Source organism: Mustela lutreola, chromosome 6, assembly GCF_030435805.1.
Source record: "Mustela lutreola isolate mMusLut2 chromosome 6, mMusLut2.pri, whole genome shotgun sequence".
NCBI classification, from domain to species: Eukaryota; Metazoa; Chordata; class Mammalia; order Carnivora; family Mustelidae; genus Mustela; species Mustela lutreola.
Genome location: NC_081295.1, coordinates 157,954,373 through 157,972,989, shown reverse-complemented (window position 1 = coordinate 157,972,989; position 18,617 = coordinate 157,954,373). Strand labels below are relative to the sequence as shown.

The window sequence follows — 18,617 nt, the reverse complement described above, 5'->3', positions numbered from 1 at the left end:
TTGCAGTGAATGGGATGTTTTACTTATATTTTGTGAGTGGGGTCCAGAAATTCTATTTTTTTTTTTTAAGATTTATTTATTTATTTGACAGAGAGAAATCACAAGTAGATGGAGAGGCAGGCAGAGAGAGAGAGAGAGAGAGAGAGAGAGAGAGGGAAGCAGAGAGCCCAATGTGGGACTCGATCCCAGGACCCTGAGATCATGACCTGAGCCAAAGGCAGCGGCTTAACCCACTGAGCCACCCAGGCGCCCCAGGTCCAGAAATTCTAAACATGGCCTATTAAGTAGCACATATTCTCATATGTCATACAGACAGTTGTATAGAGGAGAGTATATTGCAGTGGAGTATAAAGAAAGAATTTTTCCATCCAACCTGCTAGTAATATTCCTTTTGGAAAACATTGAAGTAAAGCGTAGGGAGTATTTTCAACCCAGGGTATTAGACAAAGGTTTGTTAATTCAGTTAGGTTCAAGCTGCAAGTAAGACTGAACTGTGCTCTCGTCTTTATCCAAAGTATTGCATTTCCTTTATGTGAATGCCATGTAGTGTGATAAGGGAATTAAAGAGTGATGCTGTGGGGGCTAACCTACTTAGGCCAAAGGCTAAGCCTATTGGTGCTTCAAGATTATGGAATTATATTCAATGTTGTAAAGAGCCAAGGAGGCTTTAAGTCTCTGTCTGTCTCACAAGCACACACTCCCCTGGTCCTCAAGCCTCTTCCACAACCTCCTGTGTGTGGCCCCTAAACCACCCTGTGGATGTTACTGTCTAAACTTACTTGTCTCTTTGGCTTACTTCCTGTCTAGGTTCATCTCCTGGAGGAAGAAATTGTGTCTTTCATTCACCTTCAAATGAACAGATCTGACTCTGGGGTCCTGAGGTCTATTTCTCGCTCGCTATCTCACATCCTGTCTCCTTTTCTGCCCTTGCAGCCTGTGCCTTCTGGGATTGCACGGAAGTCAGAGCAGCCCTGTTCAGCTCTGATGGTCCGTGGGGATTCCTCTCAGCTCCTGCCCTCCTTGCCCTCTGCTTGTCTGCACCGAGCCAGCACCCTGGGAGGATGTTGTCCCCTTAGACACTTACTCTGGTCCCTGGAAGTTTATTCTAACCTGCTTATTTGAAATCTGATGCTTCGAGCTTCATTACAATTTCATTCGGTACAAACTGCAAATAAAATTTACCTTCCCACAGGAAATCTCAGCCTACTTGCAGACTCAGGGCTGTGTAAGTAGTGAAATGCGGTTACATGTAATATTTTATATTATTTACTGTGTGTGGCTATTGGAAAGCCAAATATTGGGCAGTCTGTGAAATCAGCTTATATGGTGAGAATCTCCAAAAAGGCAGAAGGCTGGGCCCTCCCTTTCTCTCCCAAATGGCCTTTGTTTTGAATGCCTTTTGTTCTTCATACTCTGAGACTCTTTTGCAACCAGTTATTTCAAATTTGGATTTGATACATTTAGATAAATATAAAGTCATCTGGTCTGAAACTAGAAATTCTTTTATTATTTTTATTAACTTTTATTATTATTATTATTTTTTTAAAAATATTTTATTTATTTATTTGTCAGAGAGAGAGAGAGAGTGAGCACAGGCAGAGTGGCAGGCAGAGTCAGAGGGAGAGGCAGGCTCCCTGCGGAGCAAGGAACCCGATGTGGGACTTGATCCCAGGACGCTGGGATCGTGACCTGAGCCGAAGGCAGCTGCTTAACCAACTGAGCCACCCAGGCGTCCCTAACTTTTATTATTATTAATCATTAATTGCTAAAGTATCAAAACAAAAGGAAAAACATTTTATTTACTTATTTTTTAATTTTACTTATTCGACAGAGATCACAAGTAGGCAGAGAGGCAGGCAGAGAGAGAGGGGGAAGCAGATCACAAGCAGGCAGAGAGGCAGAAGCAGGCTTCCTGCCAAGCAGAGAGAGCCCAATGCAGGGCTCAATCCAAGGACCCTGTGATGATGACCTGAGCCGAAGACAGAGGCTTAACCCACTGAGCCACCCAGGAAAAGCATTTTAAACATCAAAACTGAAAAGCACATGTCCAAAGAATAAAAATCCTTAAACAAAGTAAATGTAATTTTGTGGGAATCCATTGCACAGTCCGCCTTTTTCTCCTTTCCCTACAGGTTTGTGAATACATTATCATGTGTTTTTGGTGTTTGCAGTTAAGAACCAGTGTCCCCTGCCAATAGCCTCTCAGTCTTCCCTCAATCTCACTTCCTCACTCCCTTTTTTAAAGTTTCTTTCTTTTTTTAGTAATTTCCACACCCAACGTGAGGCTTGAACCCACGACCCCGAGATCAAGACGCTCTTCCAACTGACCAGCCAGGTGCCTCTCTTCTTCATCCTTTAGAAGCACAGACTTCTTAGCAGAATAAGAATTTAAGTGGACAGCACTTAAGGACAACCCATGGATTGTGACAGAAACAGTAGCAGGTCTCTCTGGGGGTCATCACTTCCCTGACCCCAGCGTTTAACTCCCAGATCGGTTCTGCTTCCCTTGGGTCTTACACAGAGCAGCTTGCTTGTAAGTGAATCCGATGGGCGCAGGCAAGGCTACATGGTTGTGCACGAATGAAACAGTTCAGAGGGTAATACAAGGTCAGCACCTGACTCCTTTGGCTTTTAACATGTGAGTCAGATAATACAGAATAGTGCTGGCTTGGGCACACATACACCAGAGTTAAAGTGAACAGTGGTTAGCTTGGGCCCCGCAGAAAGGATGTCATGCAAAGTCCCAACCAAAATATGAAGCATTCCATATTTTTAAAAAACTAAAAATTAAATCAAGCAGGTAATGCGGGTTTGACTAAGCTCTCCTTGGAATGGTAAATGTCATCCTAACAATTGAGTTCGTATCATGATGAAGCCAATATTCCCCAGGGTAAAGCATGTCTAGGATTTTAAAAGTCAAGTTAGGGCGCCTTAAAGCCTCTGCCTTCGGCTCAGGTCATGATCCCAGGGTCCTGGGATCGAGCCCCGCATTGGGCTGTCCCCCCCGGGAGAGCCTGCTTCCTCCTCTCTCTCTCTCTGCCTACTTCTGATCTCTGTCTGTCAAATAAATAAATAAAATCTTAAAAAATAAAAATTAAAAAAAAAAAAGCCAAGTTAAAATTCAGCTGAATTGTGGCTAGCTCTCACTTCACTAAAAATGAAGATACATTTTTTAAAAGGGGCAGAACATTCGGCATAGAAAGTAGGTGCAGAGGTCAGGCGACCCACGTACCTGATACCTCCACCGACAAGAGAGCATACGTGAGGTAAGTGTGCTCCAGCAGCAGAAGGCTCCTGGGACAGTCCCAGGACAAGTACCTGAACTTGTTTCTCTCTGAATCATTAGGCTAGGACTCTTCAGTAGAGAATTCAGCAAGACCTCTGGGATCCTTCAGTTTTTAAAATAAATTTGGTGTAGGGGCGCCTGGGTGGCTCAGTGGTTTGGGCTGCTGCCTTTGGCTTGGGTCATGATCTCAGGGTCCTGGGATCGAGCCCTGCATCGGGCTCTCTGCTCCGCAGGAAGCCTGCTTCTCTCTCTCTTTCTCTCTCTCTGTGCCTGCCTCTCTGCCTACTTGTGATCTCTGTCTGTCAAATAAATAAAATCTAAAAATAAATAAATAAATTTGGTGTAGAATTTGTTGAAATGACACAGTATTCCGACTTTAACTCCATTTCATTCCATTTTATTACGGATATTCCCCTTTCATGGAACATGAGATAAAAAGAGACTGTGATTCACCACTTAAAACAGCATGGCCTTCCTCAGCATGATAAAGGGCAATTACAAAAAATCTACAGTGAACATCGTTCTTAATGTTGAGGGAATAGAAAAGCTTTCTCCCTAAGATCGGGAATGAGACAGGATGCCTTTCTCGCCACTATGCTATTCACAATGTACTGAATGTTCCAACCAGAGAAGGAGACAAGAAAAATCAATCCAAGATACCTGAGTCGGAAAGGAAATAATAATACTGTCTCTATTCACAGAGGTATATGATCCCAAAGAACCCACAGGTTCTTTGTATAATGCTAACAATGAACCCAGCAAAGTTGCACGTGATTGCACAAGACAATCACATAAATCAGTTCCATTTCTATCTAGCAGCAATGAACAGCAATCCATAAAGAAAATCAAGAAAGCAATCCCAATTACAATAGCATAAAATACCTGGGAATGAATTCAGCCAAGGAGGCAAAGGACTTGTTCACTGGAATCTATCAAACATGCCTGAAAGAAATTAGAGGACCCAGAAAGGACATCCCATGTTCCTAAATAGGAAGACAGATATTGTTAAGGTGTTACTTCTACCCAAAGTGGTCTGCAGATCAATACAATCCCCATCAAGAGTCCAACAGCCTTTTATTTTATTTTATTTTTTATTTTTATTTTTTGCAGAGAAGAAAAAGCCATTCGTCCAGTTCATATTAAATTCCAATATGAATCGCTGAAGCAATCTTGAAAGACAAGAACAAAGGCGGAGAGTCACACTTGCTGATTTCAGAGCTTCGTGAGAGCTACTGCAACCAAAGCTGGATGGGACTGCAGAAGGACGGACAGACCATTGGGATAGAACTGGGAGTCCATGGGGAGCCTGGGTGGCTCAGTGGGTTAAAGCCTCTGCCTTCCGCTCAGGTCATGATCCCAGGGCCTTGGGAATGGGGCCCTCTGATCAGTGGGGAGCCTGCTTCCTCCTCTCTCTCTCTGTTTCCGCCTGCCTCTCTGCCTGCTTGTGATCTCTGTCAAAAAAATTAATAAAATCTTAAGGAAAAAAAAAAAAAAACTAGGAATCCACCAGAGAACAAGTAATCCAATTTAAAAAGGGCAGACCTGAACATTCTCCAGAGAAGACATGTAGATGGCTTAGAGCGCATCACTCATCATCAGGGAAATGAAAATCAAAACTGCAATGAGATGTCACCTCACAGCTGTTAGTACGGCTTAAATCAACAGCTCAAGAAAGCACAAGTGTTGGCGAGGATGTGCAGGGAAAGGAACCCTCATGCACTGTTGGTGGGAACGCAAGCTGATGCAGCCACTCTGGAAAACAGTATGGAGGTTCCTCAAGATGTTAATAATAGAGCTACCCTACCACCCAGCAATCACACTACTGGGTATTTGCCCCCCAAATACAAAAACACTAATTTAAAGGTATATATGCACCCTGTGTTTGTTGCAGCATTATCTACAACAACCAAATTATGGAAAGAGCCCAGATGTCGATCAACCAATGAATGAATGGAGAAGACGTGGTACATATATACAATGGAATATCACTCAGTCATCAGAAACAACGAAATCTTGCCATTCGCAACAACAAGACTGGCTCTAGAGAGTATAATGCTAAGTAAAATATGTCAATCAGAGGAAGGGAATTATGATTTCACTTACATGGAATTTAAGAAACAAAACAAATGAACAAAGGGGAGATAAAGAGAAACCAAGAAACAGACTCTTAACTATAGAGAACAAACTAGTGGTTTCCAGAGGGGAGGCGTGGGGAAATAGGTAATGGGGAGTAAGAGTATCCTTATCACGGAGAGCGATGAGTGATGCATGGATGGTTGGATCTTCACACTGTTCGCCGGAAACCCCTACAACACTGCACGTTAACTGTGCTGGAATTACAATTTAAACATTTCATTAAAAAACCGAGAGTTCAGGGGCACCTGGGTGGCTCAGTGGGTTGAGCCTATGCCTTCGGCTCAGGTCATGATCTCAGGGTCCTGGAATCGAGCCCCGCGTCGGGTTCTCTGCTTGCCGGTGGGTGAGCCTGCTTCCCCCTCTCTCTCTCTGCCTGCCTCTCTGCCTACTTGTGATCTCTCTCTCTCTCTCTCTCTGTCAAATAAATAAATAAATAAAATACTTAAAAAAAAAAAAACACCCGGAGAGTTCAGAAACAAATCCGCATGTTTGTGACCAAATGATTTTTTTAAATGTATTTGTATTTGTAGTTGTGATTTAAAAACCCATAAAATTTTCCATCTTAATCATTTTTTTTTTTTAAAGATTTTATTTATTTTATTTGACAGACAGAGATTACAAATAGGCAGAGAGGCAGGCAGAGAGAGAGAGGAGGAAGCAGGCTCCCTGCCGAGCAGAGAGCCCGATGCGGGACTCGATCCCAGGACCCTGAGATCATGACCTGAGCCGAAGGCAGCGGCTTAACCCACTGAGCCACCCAGGCGCCCCCATCTTAATCATTTTTAAGTGTGGTAAGTAGTGTTTCGTATATTCATATTGTGGAATAGATCACCAGAACTCTTTATCTTGCAAAATTGACACCACATACCCATTAAAAGAGTCCCCATTCTCCATTTCCCCACAGAATGGTAACCACCATTCTATTTTGTTTCAAATTGGACTAGTTTAGAAACTTTGTGTAAGAGGAATCATACAGTACTTGTGTTTCTGTGACTGGCTTATTTCACTTCACATAGCAAGCTCAGGGTTTATCCGTGTGTGGCATGTGACAGGATTTCCTCCTTTTTAAGACAAAGTAAGATTCCATTGTCTGTGTGTACCACATTTGGTTTATTCATTTATCCTTCCAACGACATCTGGGTTTCTTTCCCCTCTTGACTGTTGTGAATACTGTTGCTATGAACATGGGTGTGCAAATATATCTTTGAGACACTGCTTTCATTTCTTCTGGGTATATACCCAGAAGTGGAATTACTGGGTCATTTAAAAAATGGTACTATTTTTAATTTTTTGAGGAACCTCCCTGTTGTTCAGATCCATTTATGGCATTTGCACTCTTGGTAAGACTGAACCCATGATGACTAACTAATAGTAGTTGCTGGGGAGGACAGTTAAGGGTAGGGTAAGCGCCTCTGGTGGCTTCTCTATTTAGGCTTCTCTCTGAGATCACTGCTTGGGAGTTAGTGTTGTGTTTATGGTACCCAATGAAAGTCTGGAGAGCACCGATTTCAAACCATGTGCAGAGGCACAGCCACAGGGACCTAGTGAGGGATCTTGTTCCTAGAAATTCAATCCATCCTTACCCTTTTCACTGATTTTTTTTTTTTTTAAGTGAACCCTTCCCCCTTCCTCCCGCCTCAGAAAAGTTCAGTGATATGAGCTTTGGGAAGAGCAGGTGTCTCCAGGTTGTCCACGAGTTTTTCCTTCTGCCAGGCGTGCGCTGCCCTAAGACCCCTCCCTCTTCTTGATCTCCCCCATGGCTTAGCTCCTTCCTGGGACTTGCGACGCGTTTTAGTCGTTGTGTTGGTTTCCTTGATGTCCTCTGTCGGGTCTACTAGAAAGTCAGAGTCTTGAGGACACACCTGCTACTTGTGCCCTGTGCGTTGGTGAAGCAAGTGTCGCACAGTGAACAGCCCGAGCGCGCCTGTTAAATGCGAAGGAAAAGGTTGCCCAGAGGCCTGGAGGTGTTGTGCCCGCCTTACTCGCGCGGAGGAAAACAGCGACCACGAAGGGACTCGAACCCTCAATCTTCTGATCCGGAATCAGACGCCTTATCCATTAGGCCACGCGGCCAGCCGGCGGGCCGGCTCCTCTCCTCTGAAAACCAAGAGGATGTGGCGCGGTGGGAAGGCGTCCTTCCGCGGCCGGCGCGGGCATGCCGCTCCTCCAGGGCTCCTCGTCCGAGGTTAGCTCCACCGACAGCCGAGCCGCGGAGCCTGCGGAGCCCGCCAGGACGCACAGTCGAGCCCGGAGCCCGCGAGGACGCACCGCGGAGCCACAGACCCCGCGGAGCCGGCGGAGCCCGCGAGGACGCACAACTGAGCCTCGGCGCCCGCGAGGACGCACAGTCGAGCCCGGAGCCCGCGAGGACGCACCGCGGAGCCACAGACCCCGCGGAGCCGGCGGAGCCCGCGAGGACGCACAGTCGAGCCCGGAGCCCGCGAGGACGCACAGTGGATCCCGGAGCCCGAGAGACGCACAGTCGAGCCCGGAGCCCGCGAGGACGCACAACTGAGCCTCGGGGCCCGCGGAGCCCGCAGGACGCACAGCGGAGCCTCGGAGCCCGCAGGACGCACAGCTCCGCGTCAGGAAGGGGAGGCCGGCTGCCAGAGGGGAGCACCCCCGAGGCGTTGAATGATGCTTGGAGAAGTGGCGCAGGTACGCGGGACTAACGTTGCCACATGTCCCGGGGCCTGGAGGCCTGGAGGGCGCTGTGAGCTCTGGGGACCAGGAGCGTCCCTGCCGTCGACGCGGCGGAGAGCCCTGCCTCGTCTCGGGTTAGTGCACCGAGCAGCAGGGGTTTGGAGCGGGGGAGGGGGGCGGTGGCGGCTGGGAATCGCCCAACCCTGGGAGTCAAGCAGTAGCCCCCGCCTGGCCGTGGACTCGATGGTTTGGGTCCCTTGGAAATGAGTTTTTGAAGCAAACCCAAGTCAAAGCAAGGTTCTCCCCTCCCCCTCCCACTCTCCCACGGAGAGGGTCTCTCCCGCCGACGTCTCCCGCGTCTCCCAGTTTTCCCCAGCAGTGTGTTCCCTGGAGGTTAAGGCAAAGCCAGCGTCTTTGGATGCCGGCTGTGGAGGCCCGGGGTCCGGGCACAGCGACCAGGGAGAGACGCGCGGCGGCGCGGAGGGTGTCCCCGAGGAGCGCAGGGCCTGGCGTGGTGACGCGTGGGTTATAGAAGCCGCTGCCCAGCAGGGACGGGGACAAAAATACCCCAGTTCATCTTAGGAAGGTCGTGTCGGGGAGGAAAGAGTGATCCTCTTTGGATCTCTGGCTGCGTCCAGAAGAGAGTATCAGGAAGAAAGCATCCAGCTTTGTTCGTGTAAGTTTTGGGTGAGGTGGGAGGCTTCAGAGGGAATGAAGACCCTAGGAAAAGGTTCAGTCTGAGTATTTCTATGCTGGGTTCGATGGAGAGTGAGGAGACACATCGCAGAGGTCAAAAAGCACGAGGTAGGTGTAGGGAACGGACCGTGCTTAGCAAGGCCTGTTTGTAGGGTCCTTCCTGATTTCCCTTTGTTTTCTGCAGGCAAGGACGCTCCTTTCCTCTCTGTATAGGGAAGGGGCCTCTCACCTGATGGTTTTATGACCGAATTCAGGGGTGGGAGGAGAGTCAGAGTGACCCTCCCAATTCTGCTATTTTGGGGGGCAGCGCCCTGAACCGCAGGGTACGCAGGGATCCGTTGGGTAAAAGGTGAAAGAGTTATTATTCCTGTTCACCAAGCATGGCGCCGCGAAAACATTTATTTCTTCAAGGAGTGGGGTTCCTCGGTCAATTGCGTTTGGAATAGGGCCGGGAGAAAATGATTTCAGTGAAATGTAAGCTCTAGTGGCCGAACTTCAAATCTCGGTTCTAATGCTGGGCGGTGGAACTATTTCAGTCCTCCAGAACATTATGTGGATTCTTTGCATGAGGTGATCTTTCTAGCATTGATGAGGGAAAGGTGCCCGAGTCCTGGGGAGGGCTGGGTGGACAGAGAAGATGAATCCCCACTCAGTTTTCAGCTACCCAAGTAATGGTTGGGTCCACTTGCCACAAACCTCACTGAAAAAAAGCTTCACACTGTCTCTGGAAATCTCTTGGACCCTAACTAACTTCTGTCTCTCTCCCCTTCCCCTCCTTGGCCTGATTAACAAATTTCCCTTCCTCCACTCACAATGAGAAATTAACATATTTGCACTGTCTTTTTTTTTTTTTTTTTTTAAGGATTTTAATTATTTATTTGACAGGGAGATCACAAGTCAGCAGAGAGGTAGGCAGAGAGAGAGGGAGAAGCAGACTTCCTGCCAAGCAGAGAGCCCGATGGGGCTCCATCCCAGGACCCTGAGACCATGACCCCAGCTGAAGGCAGAGGCTTAACCCACTGAGCCACCCAGGCGCCCCATATTTGCACTGTCTTAAAAGTAACTTTAGGGCTGAAATCTTAGAGATTTCCTTCAGAGAGGGAACAAGGAGACGTAAAGTGGGGGAGGGGAAAACGTTCTGACATCCCAACATTTACACCTATAGCTGTCTTCCTTCTCATCTGTGGTCCCAGTTTCTGGATTTTTGTTGACCATGACATGCCCCTCTGTCCTTAGGGATGCAGGGGAATTCTGTTTTCCACTGAAACAGAAACCTGTGGTTCCAAATCTGGGGGCTTTTCTCTGAAGGGATGATGGGGCATAGAGAGGCTAGGGGGCAGGGAGAGGGACTGACATACAGCTCAGCAAACTCTAGACCTGCCAGTTCTGTGATGGCCCAAAAGGCAGAAACAAAACCATTTGACTCATAATTCTAAGACAAAGAGCATGCTAGAGTTCGTGATTTTATTAATAATCTTTTGGTCAAAGAGTGAAAATACAGACGGAAAGAATCTTAATGCCCCGTAGCAAACAAATTTAGAAATGTGAAGGTGGGTTGCAGATCCAATCTGGGAATAAGTTTTGCATGACAATTAAGTAGCACTCTTTAGAAACAGGTGGCCACAGTCCAGAGGAGATAGCATTGAACTTAAAAAAAATTATTTTTTAATTTACACTCAATTAGCCAAGGTTTAGTACATCATCAGTTTTTGATATAGTGCTCAGTAATTCATTAGTTGAGTGTATCACCCAGTGCTTGTCCTACCACGTTGAACTTCCGGAGTCTAAACTCTGTACTGGGTTCTCTTGGGTTTCTCTCTTGACATCGTTACATGTCCCCTAGCCCAATTTTGTACTTTTTCTTTCTTCCCTTCATTGTTCTTGTACGTGGTACTAGACGGACCACACTATTCCTTAAATACGGTGCTGGCTTTGGATTCATATGGACGATCTGATTCTCTTAAGAAAACACTCGCCTTTTAGTTTCAGGATATGGTGGCAGCATAGAAACAAGCTTCCCCAGTCTGCCTGGGGAAGTTTCTGATTTTTTCTTTCTTTTCCCTTTTAGACCCCATACTGTACACGACGTCCAGGGACTTATTTGCCTAATAACTGGAAGTTTGTACCTTTTTATTCCCTTCACCCATTTTGCCCCCACTCTGGCAACCACTGATCTGTTCTTTGTATGGAAGAGAGTTTGGGGTTGTTTTGTTTTGTTTTAGGTTCTACGTATAAATGAGAGCATAACGGGGTTTGTGTTTCACTGTCTGATTTATTCCACTTCGCATAAAGGCCTCAGGGTCCATCCCTGTTCTCACAAATGGCAGGATTTCCTTCTCGTTTTGGCTGGACCACATTTTCCTTATCCGTTCATCCGTCCAGAGGCACATAGGCTTCTTCTCATATCCTGGCTATCGGAAGTCATGCTGCCATAAACACAGGGGTGTAGATAGCTTTACAGATTCGTGGTTTTGCTTTCTTTGGATAAATACCCAGAAGTGGAATATCTGGATCATCTGGTAGCTCTGTTTTTAATTTTTTGAGGATTCCCCATACTGTTTTCCATAGTAGCTGCACCAATTTGGAGTTCGAATTTTTCCACATTCCTTTTGACTCCTACTGAGATCATTTTGTTTTTTTCTCCTTCAGGCTATAAATTCATCTTCATAATGGATTTTTTTTTCCTGATGATAAATCATTCTCAGGTTCCTGGAAAAATATTGGTTCAATATGATGTTCATTTTAACATGCAAACATTTTATTCATCAATTTTGTAACAAGACACAGGAATAAGATTAGTCTTTGTTTCCTTGGCATTCGACTGTGGAAAAGTTTTGGAGTCAAGTTTATACAAGTTAGCTTAAGGGAATTGGAAAAATTATTATTATTTTTTTAATTCTTTGGTGGGGCACCTGGGTGCCTCAGTGGGTTAAGCAGCAGCCTTCCGCTCAGGTCATGATCCCAGGGTCCTGGGATCGAGTTCTGCATCAGGCTCCTTGCTCAGCGGGAAGCCTGCTTCTCTCTGTCCCTCTGCCTGCCACCCTGCCTGCTTCTGCCCTCTGTCGGTCAAGTAAATAAATAAAATCTTAAAAATTCTTTATTTAAGTTCAATTTAGTTAACGTTTAGTGTATTATTGGTTTCGGGGGTGAGGTTAGTGGTTCACAAGTTGCATACAACACCCAGCGCTCATCACAGACGCCCTCCTTAATGTCCATCACCCAGTTACTCCATCCCTCCCGCCCCCCCCAGCAGCCCTAACTTTGTTTCCTAGAGTTTAGAGTCTCTTATGGTTTGACTCCCTCTCTATTTTCATCTTATTTTATTCTTCCTTCCCTTCCCCTATGAGGAAAACTTAATTTTTAAAAATATACGGCAAAACAGTTTAAACGGTATTGGAAATGTACATAAGGTTATTTCAAAGCCTATCATCATTTTAGGTGACCACATTGCTTTTGTTTAACCAGCTGCTCGAGGATTTCTGAAAATTGTTACTATATCCTGAATATGTTTTCGGTTCTATGCAAAACTTGAAGCTGTTCGGATAAGGCACGGGAGAGCTATTGATGGAATGAGTTGGAGATAATTAGGAGCAGCTCAAGTTCCCTGAAAACCAATAATTTCAGAGCTCTTTTCTTCTCTTTCTTTCTTTCTTTTTTTTTTTTTTTTTTGATTGCAGAATTGTCCAATAAGAAGTTATTTCAAGCTGGAGTGCCTCAACTTTGAGAATGTTCTTCTCTAGCAAGAAAAGAAAGTAAAGACTGAGGTCAGAATGCTGTGATTCAAATTGGCCGCATGTCTGTATCTTGCTAGCAGTACTGGGCACAAGGAAGACGCATGCTACTAATGGTACTAATATTGTCTTTTCCAACACAATTAGAGGTATCCTGGCCACAAATAACTCTTAGCAGCAGCTGGACAAGAAAGCAAAGCTGTTGTGAGCAAGACTCCAGCTTGCAGGGGCCGCCCCAGTAGAGTTCAAGCCCAACACCTCAGCACTTGGCTGTCCCAGCCCTGGACCTCGCCCTTCTTTGTATGTCGATATCAATCATAATGTTTTGTTGCAACATCACAATGATTGGGGTAAACCTGGGTGATTTTAAAAATCCAGTGGCAGGGGAGATCCATGTCTTATGGAACCCAAAACTTATATAGTATTGGGGTACCATCTTTAAGAAAAAAATACAAAACTGTGAATACAAAATTAGCTATGAGAGTAAATATTTATTTAGAATACAAAAACAAATGGAAACAAATTATAAATTTTTAAAAAGTTCATGAATTCTACAATCATTAGAAAAAGTTAACTTATTAATATACCTCTATGTTTCTTCTCCATTATTTAGCTGCATTATTTTCTATTACCTTTCATATAATAACAGTTTTGTAGCATTATTTTCTATAGAGAAAATAGATAATTCAGTCTTTTAACATGGCTAAATTATTTTTTAAAGATTTTTAAAAAGATTTTACTTATTTATTTGACAGAGAGCGATCACAAGTAGACAGAGAGGCAGGCAGAGAGAGAGGGGGAAGCAGGCTTCCCGCTGAGCAGAGAGCCCAATGCGGGACTCGATTCCAGGACCCTGAGATCATGACCTGAGCTGAAGGCAGCGGCTCAACCCACTGAGCCACCCAGGCGCCCCTAAATTATTTTTTAGTATAGTTTAGAAAAGGTGTTTTTTGTTTTTGTTTTTGTTTTTTGTTTTGGGGGTTTTTTGGCTTCACAACTGATTGTAATGCCAATCATATTTTTCAAACTGTTGTTACATTTGGGAAATACTTGAAGGTTGTTTTGTTTTGTTTTTAAGATTTATTTTTTTGAGAGAGATCAGGGGAGAGGGAGAGAGAATCCCAAAGAAACTGCCCTGAGTGGGGAGCCCTGGACCTGGGGCTCGTGGGGCTCAGTCTCACGGCCCTGAGATCATGACCTGAGATGAAACGGGTTAGATGCTTACCCCCGCAGAGCCACCCAGGCATCTCTGAAGCTTTTTCTAGTAGGGACTGCATTTCCACGCTTCCACAGCGTCCCGGGAAGAGGGAGTGAAAAAGAACCATGGCTGGGGAAGGAAGTGTGATGGGAAGATCATGGGAGCCTGCAGGCGGGAGCTCCAAGTCCTCTTGCAGAATCCAGGATGGCGGCTGATCCTTGCTCTTCTGGTGTTTAAAGAATGGTAAAAGAAAACCATTTAGGTGATCCAAACAACCTTTTACGCTTCATGAAACTGACGTTCTCCTTTCAGAGAACTGTAAAATGGGGGTAAAAGGCAGGAAGCTTTATAGTATAAAGAACAAAGAACAAGGAAGAGAAAAAAAATTGCCGATCCGCTGGGCCACATCAACCGTGTTTGGAGTGAGAAGGCCCGGAGCTGGCCGGGCGTTTGGGGAATGACTGGACATTCTGCAGGTCTGGCCAAGCAGGTCATCCACAGGGACGTGGAACTCACCTAAGTCTAGGTCTGCAGATGTGGCACCCTCTGGCAGAAGTGGCTCCAACCTGGGTTTGGAAAGTGATTTAAACAAGTGTTTATGTAAGAAGAAGGAAACAATAGAGAAGTTATTTAGAAGAATTCCAGAATGATCCAAATTCCCTCAGTACCTTTCACTTGCTAAATACTTTCACAAATGCAGAAAGAGTCTAAATAAATCAAGTCAGAAATAAGAATATCTACCTGTCTGGAGGGGATTTCTAAGGATTCCCCTGTCCCGTCCGCCCCCCCCCCCCCCCGCCCACCGTGGAGCCGGAGGAAGGACAGGGAGGGTGGAATCAAGAGCGCCTGTGTTCCTCCTTGGGCCTTTGCAAGAAGCTTTCCATGAGCAAGTTCCATATGGGGTTGGCTCTCTGAAGCTGAGGAAATTTCTTGTACAGTACAACAGAAAGACACAGAAATGGGAAGTGAAGGAATTCAGAGATGATTCCAGGTAGTTTAACAACCAACAGGAATTCTAAACAAGAGAAGGAGGAGAATGAGAAGACAGAAGACAAGAAAAAGAGAGGACAACAACAACAGCAAAAAATTATCCAATATTTTAAAATATGGTCCTAGAATCAAGGGCTATGATTTACAGATTAAAGGTGAATTAGTTAGATCCTTCTAACAGCATGAAACCAAACAACCCCCTAAGCAGAAAGGAAATGTATTTCTTGTACACACACAGTAGAGAATGGGGGTTCTGATCAATGGGGGGGGGGGTGTTCCTTCAGTCAGCAGGTGGAGGACCCAACTCCTTTCAGTGTGTGGCTCACCATCTTCAACACACGGTTTCCAAGTTAGCCTGCTCCTTAGGAGAGGAGAGGAGAGGAGAGGAGAAAGAGCTCGGAGGACTGGTTAAGAAATGTTCTTATGGGGCCCCTGGCTGCCTCAGCTGGTTAAGCCACCAACTCTTGACCTAGGCTCAGCTCATGATCCCAGGGTCCTGGGCCTCTACTCAGTGAGGAGCCTGCTTCTCCCTCCTCTCATGCTTGCTCTCGCTCCCTCTCAAATAAGCAGAATCTTGAAAAGAAAATCTGTATGATTCAGCCCTGCAAGAGCAACAAGTCGCAGCTATTTTCGTGGGCGCTCTGTTCCGCATGCAGGCAAAAATCAAAATCCCTACATCCAAGGTCTCTGCGGACTTCCAGAGCCATGGCTATCAGACATTTCCAGAAGCTGTCCCAGACGTGTCTACAAATTCTTGTCCAAAACCAAACTATGCTCCTCTTCTGGGTCCCATCCCACTGACCACAAATTATTAAGCAGCAGCTGGACCGCTCCCCGCTCTCTAGCTTGGTGAAAGACCAGGACAACCACCGAGTCAAGCGGGCTCTAAATCCTGTTTACTCCCGTCCCCCGTCCGGTCCCAAAGGTCCCACCCTTCCGTCTCTGCAGCCTCTGCTGGTTTCGGCCTGGAGCCTGGTTGCACGGGGGCACCCGCAGGTCCCACCTGCCCGGCGGCCTTCCCTGCAGCGGGACAGACCCCGGGCCTGATTAACAAAAGGTCGAGCAATCACCGTTTGGCCGTCAGTTCTGCTCTCCCTGTCTCCCCCGACCCTGCTCTTCAGACGTTTTCAGCCCCGGCTGCGTGTGAGTAGCAGAAGAGGCCCCGGCAAACTCGAGGGGACCCTGCAGGGCCGGCCGGCGGTGACATGGATAGAACCCGAACCTGGAGCAGTGAGCTACGCGGGAGGTCAAGAGCCTTTTCGAGCCTGTCCCGGCTGCCTTGCGGACCCCGGGGACTCGTGCAGCTGCCCCGCGGCGCCCTGCGGGGGGTGCCGCCCCCGGGGTCTGCGGGCGGCTCGGGCCGGCGGGTTCTGCAGACCCAGACTCCGCGGGAGTCGCCTCCTTCCGCGCTCTCGGCCGTCGGTGCGGGCTCCGGCCGCGAGAGGGCGCTCGCCTGGGGCTCTCCGCGCGCGGGGCACCGGGTTCCCGCCGTCCGCGACTCGCCGCGGCAGGTGCGTCCCCCGCGGGCGCTCCACGCGCGGCCGCCCCGGCCCCGCCGCACTTCGGCTGCTCCGCCCTCCGGCCGCCCTTTCCCGCACCGAGGCCGCCTCCCGGGCCTCACGTCCCCGGCAGGTGGCGACCGGAGTGAGGTCTGCGGACCGGACGGGACCGTCGTGGACACCGGCCGGCCGCACGCCGGGGTCTGGGACCGGAGGCCCAGGACGGGCCGCAGCGCGGAGACCCGTCGTCTGCCGCGGCCGCCATCGGCCGAGCGGAGCCATAGCGGCGCTCCCGAGCCTCTCCCGAGCGCGAGGGGGTGTAGCTCAGTGGTAGAGCGCGTGCTTAGCATGCACGAGGCCCCGGGTTCAATCCCCGGCACCTCCACTTTTGAGATTGCAGTTTTTGCCCCGCGCCACCCCGGTCGCCTCATCATTTGTTAAGTTGTGTCTGCTGCTCGCTTATTCTCTCCTTTCCTTCCCTTGCAGTTCTTCGAAGGCGCACGGAAAACGAGGAGAGGGCACGCGGCTCTGTTCCCGGCCCGGGCAGCCCCCCGGCTGCCAGGTCTGCGGGCACCTGCTCACCCCGTGCCAGGTCTGCGGGCGCCCGCTCGCCCCGAGCCAGGTCTGCGGGCGCCTGCTCGCCCCGAGCCAGGTCTGCGGGCACCTGCTCCCTCCGGAGCCCCAGCCCCGAGAACACGCGCCGCACCCAGTGAAGCAGCGCGCCCCCGAGGCTCCGTCTCGCAGCTACGGAAGAACAAGGCGCTCAGAAAGGGAAAAGGGAAAAGCAGAAGCAGGGGAGCCGGGTAGGGGACATTCTCCTCAGCGGGCCTGGCCTACCCCGAGCCCTCCCTCCCGCCTCCCCACTCCCGGGACTGCGCCGGGTCCCTCTCCGCGTCCTTCCCCACCCCCTCCCTCTGCTGTTGGGCGTCTGGGGCGGTTCTTTGACCCGCTGTTCCTGACTGTAATTACAGGAACTTCTAAAGCATGCAGTAAGCTCCGGGTGGAGATGAAAGTTCTTTATTGTGTTAAATAAATTAGATCCTTCTACCCGACTTGAAGAAGCACCTGCTTGGCTCATTTTGAAACCTAAATTAGGGAGAGGATTCAGAAAATAAAGACAGAGCCCCGTTCCCTTTCCTTACCACTCCTGATTCCATCCCACACTTTGTAGGGCTTCCCACCGGCCTGTGGGAACGTCCCAAGACACACTCCCAAGCTTCAAACACACCCTTGGCGAAGAGCCAGTCCAGGGCCGGCTGCCCAGTTTGGGAGCATGCATGCGAATGGCACGGGCTGCCCTCACAAGGATGGCTTCGGAAGGAGGCCTGTGCACGCCCTGGCAGGAGGGATGATGGGGCTGTTTCCGTGGAGCATTCTGGAGGCCTGGGAAAATCGAGTGTGGACTCCATATCCGTAGGAGGAGACATGGCCGGGAGGCCCCAGGCCGGAAGCATGTTACCTGCAGGTAAGCACAACACCGAGTGGACACTCCAGAGTTTAAGGGGGGATATTTGTGTTTAACCAGAACTTTCCAACATAGTTCTAGGTTAACCTCACCGGCTGTCTTTCCTAATATATCCAGTTTCCTGACTTATATATGTGTGTGTCTGGTAGTGTCTCTTTTGGAAAGAGATCTTGTACTTGCTGGACACAGGACTGTGTACTTGCCATTAGATGGTGACAGTACTCGCAAAATCAGAAGGTTTTGTAGGGGAGGAAAAAGATTCCCTCCACCCTCCCAGGGTCCCTGGCTGGGTCTAACATTAAAATGACAGAAACAGATTAACAGGACAAAACTATAGACATTTATTTAATAGAAGTTCTACATGACACCATGACATGAGAGCCTTCCCCAGGAAATGGAGCCCCAGAGAAACAGACTTGGGTGTTTTATGCCTGGTTGGATGCAGTGTGGGCAATCATGGGGGCTGTGATAGGTTAAGGGGCATGAGGTCAATTGCAATAAATTGTAAATAAATAAATTGTAATAAATTGAAATAAATTATAAAAATAAAATAAGTTATAAAATAAATTATTATAAATACAAATAAACTGTAAAAATGATAAATTGAGGAATATGAGAAGTTAAGCAGTATGAGGTAACTGCAAAAAATAAATTGGTTAGCGAGTATGAAGCGATTATAGTAAATTGGGGGAACTCAGCAAGGTTTGTTTGTTAGGAATCTTCTTGACATCCCTTTGTCTTTGAAAGTAAGGATGCTCCTTTCCATTACAGGGAGGGCATCTCTCACAGGTCACCTTTTACTACCTATTTCAGGGCAGTGGGGCAGTAGGGGAGGTCAGAGTGACCTTTCTGCTTTTGCTGTTTCCTCAGATTCCTTCAGCTTGAAATATTTAATATGTCTAAGTGCCATCTTTTGGAGTAGCATGTCCTAAACTCCCTCAGTGACAGGGTAGAATCTGTCAGAGGAGGAAAT

General features: G+C 47.7%; 1 protein-coding gene and 2 non-coding genes across 3 annotated transcripts; 2 read left to right on the top strand and 1 right to left on the bottom strand.

The window, feature by feature from the left end:
* Window positions 1–7,353: 7,353 nt before the first annotated feature.
* LOC131834751 (dapper homolog 3-like) lies at window positions 7,354–13,100 on the top strand. The gene is made up of 2 exons (XM_059179379.1): window positions 7,354–8,080; window positions 12,439–13,100. Exons 1-2 carry the CDS (start codon window positions 7,354–7,356, stop codon window positions 12,483–12,485), a joined length of 774 nt encoding a protein of 257 aa, XP_059035362.1. The 3' UTR covers window positions 12,486–13,100.
* On the bottom strand, window positions 7,423–7,495 carry TRNAR-CCG (transfer RNA arginine (anticodon CCG)). The gene has a single exon. It is a non-coding gene; the product is annotated as a tRNA-Arg (tRNA).
* Window positions 13,101–16,492: 3,392 nt separating the features above from the next.
* On the top strand, window positions 16,493–16,564 carry TRNAA-AGC (transfer RNA alanine (anticodon AGC)). Its single transcript has one exon. It is a non-coding gene; the product is annotated as a tRNA-Ala (tRNA).
* Window positions 16,565–18,617: the final 2,053 nt, after the last annotated feature.